The 12,115-nt window shown below is 43.1% G+C and overlaps 1 protein-coding gene across 6 annotated transcripts in view; it reads left to right on the top strand.

Moving 5' to 3' along the window:
- Positions 1–10,141, top strand: part of adgra1a (adhesion G protein-coupled receptor A1a) — a 68,731-nt gene extending 58,590 nt beyond the window's left edge. For 5 of the 6 annotated variants that reach the window (XM_011473518.4, XM_004086840.5, XM_011473517.4 and 2 more), the window contains 3 exons: positions 2,817–2,968; positions 4,254–4,349; positions 4,436–10,141. In XM_011473518.4, coding sequence (XP_011471820.1) covers positions 2,817–2,968; positions 4,254–4,349; positions 4,436–5,858 — 1,671 coding nt within the window. In that variant the 3' untranslated portion in view covers positions 5,859–10,141. The remainder of the gene's footprint in view (positions 1–2,816; positions 2,969–4,253; positions 4,350–4,435) is intronic. The other variant, XM_020702031.3, reaches the window with a different exon arrangement.
- Positions 10,142–12,115: the final 1,974 nt, after the last annotated feature.

The following is a 12,115-nucleotide window of genomic DNA, read 5'->3' as shown; positions in this document are numbered from 1 at the left end:
CAGCTCCACAAAGGTTCTGTCTGTCAGAACCTTTTCTCCGGAATAACACTCCCAGCAAAAAGGTTGTTTGTTCCAAATATTTGCTGAGAGAACATTTTTTTTAAAATCTCTGTTGTTTTTATGTTCAATCCCTTCTAGTTAAAAAGATGCATTGTTATTACGTAAAGGGATCATGTACCAAGAGAATCTTTTTGTCCGACACAAGATACCATAACAGCTAATACAATACTATGTGGAAAATATGTGTACATTATCAGAGCAAAATCCAAAAGATTTTCCTAAACTATTACAAACATTTATACACACAACCAAACTTAAAACATCCTCACCAAATACAGAATTTAAAAAAAAAAAAACTTAATTTAGCAGTTATAACAGAGGATCAAAATGAGTTACATACTGCAGAAATAACTGAAGGTGAACTGTCAAGAGCCAAATAAAGCACCTAGGCCAGACGGTTTTCCCTCAGAATGGTACAAAAAATTCAAAATGGAATTATTACCTTTTCAAACACAAATTTTAAATAAAGCATTGAAAGAGGACAAAATACCACCCTCGTGGAAACAAGACAGTATATCAGTGACTCCGAATAAAGGAAAAGACCCACTTAACTGTAGTTCATTTAGACCCATCTCTGTCCTCAATGTGGATTATAAACTACAATGATCATGGCAAAGAGATTAGAATTTGTGCTGTCATGTCTTATCAACACAAATCAAACAGGCTATATTTCACAAAGACAAGCACATGATAATATAAGACATACCTTACACATATTGAGCCATATTCAAGAAATAAAATACATGCAGCGATGGTCAGCCTTGATCCTGAAAAAGCTTTTAACTCTGTCATCTGGTGTTTTTTAGTCTTGGAGTGATTTGGCTTTCATTATAAGTTCATAAAAATAATAAAATCACTGCACACAAAACCAACCGCCCGTATATAAATTAATGGTCAATTATCAAACACCTTTGAACTGGAACGTGGAACAATATGAATTCACCAAAAATGTAAATAACATTCGAAACATTTTAAAGCTTCATCACGATCTCTTTACATTTAACTACGTTATGATATTTCATTTATAGAAAAAAGCATAGCTACATGTTAAGAGGTTTCAGAATTTAACCTTTGAAACATGACAAGTTATTAAAATAAAAAACACTGGAAAATGTCTGAGGTAAAATTTAATACATGTAATACATGTTTAAACTTTGTTGTCATTAACTTTTAATACAGTTGATTAGTAAACAATTCTTACATTGAGCTTTAGGGCTCTTCACAGTGAAGACAACATGGTCAGTTTAGTGTGAATTCTGAGAGCAGCCTCAACAGCAGGCAGGATCAATACAATATCTTTATTATTCATTATTTATAACTGGAAAAGGTTTTCTTCATTTAAAAAAAAAACAAAAAAACAAACCAAATCCTACTTACAAACTTTAATGATTACCTGCTGAAGACCAAAGTGTGTTGTTTAGCTTCGTCATGCTGGCTGACACTTTCTTCTGGTGATTAAGAGTTCATGTTGAAGTAACCACAAAGATTATAAAAAGACAAAACAGCATCAAATCAGTCATAAAAGTCAAAAGAGATCCTAATAAATTAAATCTCTTTAAAGAAAACAAATAATACTTTTGCTAAATGCAGAGCTAACATGTTAATCCGTAAAGACCCTCAATATTCCAGGAAAATTAGCTGGAAAAGTTTTTAGTTACTTTAGTTGCTACTCTTCTTAAACAATGAGCTCTCTCAATTCTACGTGTTGCTTGTAAAACAAGCTCCTCTCTATCAAACAACCCCCACCCCACCCCCCACAACAATCAGAAGTAATTTTGATGAAAAAGATCTCTTTAAAGAAAAGAGAAAAAAAAGTGTTTTATTCAAGTTAACATTCAAAGCCAAAAAAGAATCTTTTTCATTCACGATTTAATAATAAAAATAGATTTAAAAATAAGGTTGCCTGGACTTCATTTTTTTAAGCCTTTTATGTATAGGACTTTCTCAATTCTATGTAATGTTTGTAGCACAAACACAATTTTAAGACACAGTTCATACAATTGACGCAAAAACACGACTAAGGAAAAGTTACTCACCATTTTGGAGAACCGTGTTGCTTAAAAAAATGTAGCTCTTTGAATTGTCTTTGTACCTGAAATGTGGTATGCAAATAAACCTGCTTGCAATGCCTAGCAATTGCCTCACAGATGTCTGAGCAGGCTCATGCATGGGTTGAAAAATGCAATTTAGGGGCACCTCACAGAGCACCACCAGCTCCCACTGTTTTGCGTACAGGGGGAGTCCTCCAGGATTTCCCCAACCAGGTTTTGTCCACACTAGACTGAATAATGATTTCAAAGGTTTTCAATGTTGCATCCTTTTTCTAACGCTTCATAAAAATATACAAATGCTTCACCAAACAAAAATGACACCCCACACATTCTGATACACCCCCTCCACATCCAGGTCCATGCTGGGGGAAGGGGATGGACATCACACTTTACTACATAACTTTGTTCACTAGAATGGCTCTTTGGTCATGTGGTATGAGTTCTGATCTTCTGACACGTTCGTAATGACGTCAAAAGTCCCACCTACGCCACGGCCCCTTTATAACACGTCCAGTTTACGCGCATGCGTGTCACATCCACGCTCATGTGACGTTAGTAGACATATACTATGAACTAGAATCACCTTTTACTTCAAACTTCAACCATTGTATTCCATCAGGGTCACTAGTTAAGAGTGCATCAAATCAGAATTTGTAAATGGCTTGGTTTGGACAGAATAACTCAGAACATCTACACCTGTTCTAGGTCGGAATCGTTCTTCATTATGCCTCCTTGTCCACCATGCTGTGGCTGACATGTATGGCCAGAAATGTTTTTGGTGACGTCTCTAAAGACCCATTCAGGGCCCCGGACAAAAACGGACCGACCCAAACACGGGGCAAGCCAACCATCTTGAGGTAAATGTGTGTAAGACTCTGGTTTTTATAGCATCTTCAGATGTTGGAGTCCTAAAGCTTCAAAATGAGACAATCTTTCAGGAGTTTCCTTGAAGGAATGTCAAATTTGGAGTCAATTCCTTCTTCCTGCTGGATTTTTCTGCTCATACAGGCTTTTAAGTCATTAAAGAAGCTTAAGGGGCAACAGTGGCTCAGGTGATTGAGCGGGTCGTCCAATGACCGAAGGGTTGGCGGTTCGATCCCCGCTCCCACCAGCCAAAATGTCGTTGTGTCCTTGGGCAAGACACTTCACCCTCCTTGCCTTCAGTGTGGCTCCACTGGTGTGTGAATGTGCATGAATATTCCCGGTGATGGTCAGAGGGGCCGTAAGCGCGAAATGGCAGCCACGCCTCTGTCAGTCTGCCCCAGGGCAGCTGTGGCTACAACAGTAGCTTACCGTCACCAAGTATGAATGAGGAGTGAATGAATAATGGACACAATGTAAGCGCTTTGAGTGTCATGAAAAGCGCAGATAAATCCAATCCATTATTATTATTATTATTATAAGGGCAATTTGATCAACAAGCAAGAATTTGAAACTGAGTAAATAGCCCCTTTTGTGGTAAATCATCTTGTCATGCTAATTTGAAAGCCAAGCAACCAGAAATTTTCTTGATTCAATCAATTGAATTTTTCTGGAATTATGTGAATTTGAAGATATATTCATAGTTTGTTTGCATGGTTTTAAAACTTACATTTATAAATCAGACATCTTCAAAGCATTTACTGTATATGAGTGTAAATGAGCAAGATTCGTGGGTTTTACACTGCTATGACATTTTGCACCAAGCCTCTTTTAACTGTGAGTGCATGCGCTAGTGGTAGCAACAGTTCAGTGGGAACGGGGTGTTCTAAAAGCGCGTTTAGCACATACTTGAATGTGCGACACATGCCTCGTGTATACGTAGCTTTACTCTGGTAAATGTGAAGACTTTATGCTACTTTTTTGGATAATAATATACTAAAGTAGAGTTGCTCTTACTAAGTAGATCAGATAGTTTTAACCCTATCTGATCAGATCCATCAGGCTGTTTTGTTCTTTTGAGGGACCTAAAGGTGCTTGACACGTCAACATTGGTCCGTTGGTCTTACTGGAAGTGTGTTCAAGAAACCAGCAGGGGAACAAAAGCTAATTGTGATGACCTAGAATGTCTTTAAATAACAGTGGTATAATATTACTGCAGAATAACACATAGCTTGGAGATGAGTTTGTCTTTCCATTGGTGTTTTGCTGGTTTGTTGGCAGATTTTATCTCGTGAGCGATGGCATCCCGCTCATAATCGTTGGCGTCACTGCAGGCTTTGATTTGGAGAACTACGGCAGCAGAGACGGGGCTTTGTAGTGAGTATGCTCCTCATCATTACATCCTTAAGCTGTCAAAAAAAAAAAGAAAACAAGAGTTTGTGTTCCTTTTTTTTATTCTCCAGCTGCTGGATGGCATGGAAACCCAGTCTGGGGGGCTTCTATGCCCCTGTGGGTCTTCTGGTCTTGGTCATGTGCATCTACTTCCTGTGCACCCACATTCAGCTGAAGCGCCACCCGGAGAGGAAGTATGAGCTGCGAGTGGTGAGCGAGGAGCAGCAGCAGCTGTCGGTCGCCGAGCCAAACCATCACTGCCACCCTGACGGTGGGGGGGCGTCCTCAGAGAGTCAACCATTCTCTGCTGGGGTTTCAGTGTTGGCCAATGAGCATTCCTTCAAATCACAGCTCCGAGCCACGGCCTTCACCTTGCTTCTCTTTCTGGCCACTTGGGCTCTGGGGGCGCTTGCAGTTTCTCTGGGACATTTCCTTGATATGATCTTCAGCTGCCTATATGGGGCGTTTTGTGTCACCCTGGGGCTCTTCCTCCTCATTCAGCACTGCGCCAAACGTGACGATGTGTGGAACCGGTGGTGGGGCTGCTGCCTGTCCAGGTCCAAGATCAAAAACAAGAACTGTGAGAGCCAGAGGCAGGAGCACCAACACTTGGCTTCCCCCTCCTTAGCCAAGCAGTCATCACTGTCCCCGCACCTTCTACAAGGCCCTTATGATAAGATGACCCCTCCACTTCAGAGCCCGCTTCCCTCTAACTCTGGTCCCTGTTGCGTGGCGGTCATGAGTCCCATGTCTCCGACCCTCCCTCTTGATGACTCTGTGCCATCACCTCTTCCACTTCCCAACAGTCTTCCTCATCCAGCTCTTCCTCTGCAGAGCTGCCTTACTGACAGAGCAAAGTCTCGCTCCTTCAATTGCCCCCGGCCCTGCCTCCAGGATTATCGCTCACACATGGCTTCACTCAGCATGGATGGAAGCATTCACAGCCCCCACTCTGCACAGCACCCGCAGGGCTTTCCGCTGGTGTCCAACTGCCCACAGCCAGACCTCCAGCTCCCCTGCCTAAGCCCCCACCTAGACAAACAGCAGGCTTCCTTGCAGCGCCAGACCTCCTGCCTCAGCGTGCAAGACTCTGTAACTTCCTGTCATAGCCACTCCCAGAATGTGCATGACAACACCACATCCAGCCTTCTCATGCCCTCTCAAGGTGTTCTCTCCTGCCCGTGGCACCTGTACAGCTCAGTTGACCCCAACCCCAGCTGCTGCGACAAATCGGACCTGTTCAGCACCCAGTTTTCTCCAGAGGATGCAGACTGCGGGTTCATGCCAAAGACTGCAAACGGGGAGAAGCATGACGGCTTTCTTGATATAGAGCAGAGAGGTTTCCCCAGAAACACTCTGCCTCGCCAGCACGCCACCATCAGCCGGCGGGGGACCATTGGCCGGAACAGAAGTCTGCAGGAGGATGGGCTGTTTGGCGCAGATGCCACCGGTAACATTCGGACTGGACCTTGGAAGAACGAAACCACAGTTTAGTGTTTTCTGCTCGCAGAGGTTCTTCCTGTGATGACAGTTGAGTTTGGATTTTCTGCCTTTTATCTGTGCCCTAAATATTTCTGAGATCTTACCTCCCACATCATGTTTGATACTTTTTTCACCAAAAGGTGTTTTTCAAAGAACCTTCCAGGTAATAGAGGTGGTTGCATTTTAATTTTTGACCTTGTTTTCAGTCACAAACATATCCTTGTTGATTATGTCTGTGACGCTGCACCTCTGAACTCTCGGCCATCCTACCTGATGCATTTTGTCCGTGAACACACAATCCAGTGTTATCCATGTATTGGGTTGAAAGTGACGTGAAAGCATGTGAACGAACCCATGTGAGCATGTGTGTTACTGTGTGCAACAGTGCATGAGGATGTTAATCCACACGTGGTGTGTTGGTGCTCTCAGTGTTCCACAATGATTTTCCATACAGACACTTGTGTATGCTGCCAAAAATGTCAAACTGCTGTAGTTTGACAAATGTTGCACTAGAGTGTGTAGTGGATAGTGACCCCCCCCCCAAGAGAAGTGCAATGTGCTCTGAAGCACAAACTGGTGAGGCAAACGCTGCGCCAGCGTCCACTGTGATAAGACTAGAGAAGTCTTTTAAAGTCCAACTCAGGTTTGTAGAGGATAATCAGCAGTTTTGTTAGTCATGTCCATTTCATAAGCGAGAGGTCCATCTTCCATGTAATGACAAAGGTGTTGACAGCAGACGTGGTAGTTTCTGGTAAGGCTGATTTGCACTGGTCCATCTGCAGTGCTTCTCTGTTGCATTGCATTGACACAAAAAATGATCAGTCATAATGTTTACATTGTCTTACTCAATTCTACTTTTGACCTCTATTACTCCACAAGGCAACACAAGCTTTACGTAGGAGGTATATTTCCAGTCTGCGTCAGTTTCGTGGCAAAAAGCTGGAGAAAATGTAAAACGAGTCCAGTTTCAAAATAAAAACTCCCGTTGTACTTTCAAAATAAAAATTAATAAAATCTAGGGGATGTTATGTTCTGCATGTGTTTGTTTGTTTTTTGTTTGTGCTGCTGATTGTGGCTCTTCCCAGCTGATCCACACCCTCACCTGATCTCTGCGGAGGAGTGCACAGCTGTCTGCACTTAGCTAATTTAGCTTGCTCCCTATTTAAGTTGACTGCTTTCTGCATTCAGTGTTGGTTGATTTTGTTTGCACACCCTGTATTTGCCAGTTCAGCTTGCTCCCTTGGTTTTGCTTTTTTCCTCCGGTGAAATTTTTTGTTTATTAAATCATTCGATTATTGACTAGTGTTTGAGCCTCTTTCCCTGCATCTGGGTCCTCGCCAATCAGCCTGCGACAGATGTGCCCACATGATAACGTATGTTAGCACTGTGGATAACACCAGCATCAGTTTTTGGCATGAAAGACAAAAATCTAACATTGGAAGTACAAAAACACAATATTATTTATGACACAAAACATGCATTTTTCAACGATTCAGTGAGGAAGGAGAGGCATGGGGCCTGATTGCCAAAGTTTTGATAAACTACTCGACAAGGGGAGTGACAGGGCAAATTACTCTTCTGGAAGCCAGGACAACATGACAACAAAAGCTGCAAACATGGAAGGAAGCTCACAGCTGGTTAGTTCAGAGCAAAACTATAGCAAAAAAATAAATAATTCCTATAAAGTACATAAGTGCAGATAAAATTGCCAAATCTTTCAGATTATTTGGCCGCCTTTACACTGCATGGATCAAGTGACCCAACTCCGATTTTGTCCTCTCATTTGGCACAGATCGGATATGATCGGTGAACGTGTAAGCAGGACAAAAGCGCATGGATTCCGTTTTTCTCAGATCGGATACAGGCCTCACTCATATGTGGAAATAAATCGGAAAAGAATCGGATACCTGCATTTGCGTGTGCCATGTAAGCAGACAAATCGGATATTCCCCAGTAAATGCGAGTCGTACCTCAGTGACGTCAACTCAGGACACCACCCACTGAGATCACATGACTTATTAAGGTGCTTTTGTGCTGATTTTGCTGTCAGCGTGTTACCTTTCTGCCTCAGGCTTCAGACCGTAGTTGGAAACCGCTTTATGTCCGGTCCCGTCCCGTCCCGGTTGGGACGCAAACGGTAACTAATGAAGCGGGACACCGTTGCTAAGGAAAAGGCTAGAAGCGGTTATTTCTTTGGGGGGCGTGTATGATGGGGACCGTGTGTGTGTGAGCGCGCGCGTGCGCGTGCTTGCGTATGTGTGTAAGTAGAGAGAGGGGGTGTGAGCGCGGAGCGGGGGAGTGTCGGAGAACCGTAAATTAAAAATAAGGTGTCTCCCCCAAAAGTTTTGGAGTTTCTCTTAGCCCACTCTGGAGGCTGAGGGTTCAGAACAGAAAAGTGAAGCCCGAGGAAATCTCCCGTGTGTTTCTGACCACGGTCAGAAAAGAGAAGTCATCGCGCAGGAAAGGTTCAACACTTGGATCAAACTGTTAGTTACAGCACGTCTGCAAACACTTCCTCATTCAAAACTCAGAGAGAGCCGAGCAGCCCTCCTTTTACTCCCCCATGCATCCCCTCCTTCCGTCGCCGCCTTGCCTTCATGACAACCGCAATCACAAAAGTCTGAAGGAGGTCCGCGGAATGCAGAAATACTGCCACGTAGTCCTCAGAACGTCTACGTTTGATAGTTTCAGCATTGTATAGTGTAAATGCAAACATCAGATACGGGTCACTTTTAGAAGATGATGTAAGCGGGTCGTCAGAAAAATCGGATATAGTCAGAAAATCGGATATGAGCATCAAGACCGGAAGTGTAAAGGCGGCCTTAGTCACAGTTTTTTTCATTTGTTTTTTGTAACTTGCACTCAGGAGCAAGCAGATTCCCTTTGACACTTAACTGATAAAAGGAGGAAGCATGGGCTCCTGGTATTAAGGCACAGAGTGACGCTCCTAATGTGTGTTATAAAGTATGTGACAGTACACTCTATTGCTCAAAAGAAAAAAATATCTATTATATTGAGCAATATTCCTATGTTCCTTAATAAATATTTTACAAGGCATCAGAAATGTTTTAGCAGTGTTTTCAGATGCAGGGCTGGGGGGTGGTTCTCACCATTTGCATATTCGCCATATTTACGGGTGTCCTTGGTCCCTACCCCCCGCGAATAAGGGGAGAATTCTGTATTTGCTACTTATAACAGTGCAGAAGAAGATGCACTGTCCAAAACAAACATGTAGGAGAATCTGGTTGTTCTCCTCCTAATGTGGGACAAGTCAGTAAACTTGGAAAGTTTAATGAATGACAGCTGAAAGTGCTGTCATTCACATGCAGCTCCTGCAATAGGAGGTAAAGATTGCTGTAAAAAAAAGGACTAACTGATCTTATGAGACCAGACATGAAGACATGCTTACCCATGTTTTGTAGAGCTCTTCAAAATAAATAAACCTGAGCTCCTAACACCATCCACCCATCTTCCATCTATTGTAAATGAGGTCAGAGATATATACAGGCGTCTGGAGCTTATGGTTTATGCAACATTTTAGGACAAGCATTAAGCTTTAAATTTGATGTGTGCAAAGAGAGACTGCAGATGTGAATTTTAATCGTGCATCTCGTTTGGCGTGAACACAGCATGACGCTGGGCTTGCCAGATTTGTTCAGAAGTGATGCACTTTTCTCCCAAAAGTATGGCTTATACTTCAGTGTGATTTGTGCAACTACTTTATTATGCATTTTTTGGGCTCCTGCGATTTATACTCCAAGAAAATATGATATTTTATTATAAATACAGTGCAGATATACATGAAGACAATAAATGTTGAGATATAAGTACAAATTTACATAAAGATGATAATTATATTTTAAGGAACCTCCTCTGTGGCTCTGCTGTTATTAATAACCCCCCTCATGAAAGAGAAGGTGTGGATTCCTCAGTTCTTGTCTCCTCAAAGGAAAAGTCCAAGCTGCATTAAGCCATGGTGTTTTTTGTGTCCCTAAATGCCACACTTTCTGTTGTGAAGTGTAAGTCAGAGGTCAGGGAATCGTCCAGGCGCTCCTCATATCTGTCTTTGTCATTGCTACAAGTACGATCTACGTGCACACTCGTGAGGCTCAGTGTGTTGCTGCAGCTCAGCCCATGAACATAGGACTTCCAAACGTGAGACGATCCTTCATGTGCTTTTTTTTTCAAAGATCATCGTTTTTTATTGTGCTGTATAGCTGAATTAGACAGACCCTAAAGCAGATCCTGACCACTGTGTTTGACTGCACTTAAATAAAGTTTTGTGATCAACTCCACCAGTTTGCTGTCTGCTGCTGTCAACTGTTCATGGGCTGATATTCATGGAGAAGTTCCTACAGAGTGGTCATGGCCACTCCTGCCATTTTACCTCATACAAAGCCATTCATAGATTTCTATCTGCTCTGGTCCTTCAACCCCATCCACCACTCAGGGTTCAGAGCTGAAATGCGCATTCAGGGTCAGTTTGGTATTATCAACCCTTTTGCAGTCAGGTGAAACTGATGCTATGTTCACTCCAGGCATGTGATGCATGCTCAAGAACGCAATGAAACAATAAACGTGGTGCAATCCACCAGCTGGAAAATGGAAATCTTTCTGATTATGACAGTTCTTAAATGCACTTTTAGCATACGGTGTTCAGACTGGACTGTCGCTACCTGTTCCTAGCGCATGTACTTATGCTGGAAGAAACCTGATGCGAAATGTTGAAGTGGTGCAAATCTCATAAATCTTTCTCCAGGCCTTTACTTCCACAGCTCTATTCCGATATATGAAAGACTTGGTATTACGTAATTAGGCACCAACAGCAATTGTTAGTTTCTCCATCACGATCAATTTTCAAATGGTTGTCACTTCCGTGAAGCAAAAAGGACGCCATCACTCCTCAGGCAGTAGAGCAGGTCGTCCAACAACCAAAGGGTTGACGGATCGATCCCCGCTCTCCCCAGCCAGCTGTCATCCCCTGAGCACGACTAGTCTGCAGCTTACCGCTCCCCCCAGGGGATGGGTCAATATGCGGAGAAGAATGCCCAATTGTGGGATAAAGGATCAATTATTATTGTTATTATTATTAATTATCCATACGGTACTAATAATCATGAGTCCCTAAGTAGTAAAGGTTCAACTGGTTTAACCTTCAAAGGGCATTCAATTGCCCAGTGTTTTGTAAATAGAGTCAAAAATCAGACATTAAAACTTGTATCCTGAGCGATGGGACCCGATGGGACCCGATGGGACCCACGCAGCCCGAGGGGGGGGGGGCTACCACCAACCCACCCACCCAGCCAGGTGCAGAGGAGCCCTCCCTACAGGGGCCCCTACGGCACCGGGAGGGATAGGCGAGCTCAGCTTCATTAACATACTCAGAAAAACACGTTGTTTACGATTGTCAAATTGATATCAAATTGGGATAATGTAAGGGTGGGGTCATAGGATAGCACAAGGGATAATAGATAATAGACAATATGAATCGTTTGACACGACAGACAGACAGACAGACAGAAACTTTATTAACTGGCTGGCGGCTATACTGTCCTGATAGGCAAACTGTAGGTGCTCCAGCGCCCCCTCCACCTGAGGTTTGAGCTGCTGGATTAGCAGCCTCTCAAAAGTCTTCATTATGACAGATGTCAGGGCAACTGTTCTATAGTCCTTCATCCCTGCAGGTCTTGTCACCTTAGGCACTGGGGCAAGGCATGAGGTTTTCCACAAACCAGGGACACATCCCATCTGAAGACTCTTGTTGAAGATAGTTTGAAGAGGCACCACCATCTCCGATGTACAATCCTTTAGAAGCCGAGGTGATATTCCATCAGGACCAGCAGATTTCTAATCATTGAGCCTCATGAGCTCTACGCACACCTCTTCTACACTTATTGGTGGCACAGCATCAGGGCTGGAGCTGGAGCAGGCGCCACTACCAGGTGGAGGAGAGGAGCCGGTCACAGCTGGAAAGATGAAAGAGCTGCCGCTAGATGGTAACGAGGAGCCGGTCACAGCACCATAGATGGGAAAGCCGCTGCTGGGTGGAGTAGAGGCGCAAGTCACAGCCGCAGAGGTGTAGGAGCCGCAACTTGGTTGAGTACAGGAGCCAGTCACAGCAGCAGAAGTGAAGGATCCGCCACTGGATAATAATAATATTATTATTATTAATAATAATAATAATAACACATTTTATTTATAAGGCGCCTTACTGGGAACTCAAGGTTGGCGCACAACATATACACAATATAAGAAATACAATAAATAGT

This window comes from Oryzias latipes, chromosome 19 (genome assembly GCF_053564925.1).
Source record: "Oryzias latipes strain Hd-rR chromosome 19, Olatipes_Hd-rR_3.1".
In the NCBI taxonomy this organism is placed as follows: Eukaryota; Metazoa; Chordata; class Actinopteri; order Beloniformes; family Adrianichthyidae; genus Oryzias; species Oryzias latipes.
This window is presented reverse-complemented; position numbering and strand designations above follow the sequence as displayed.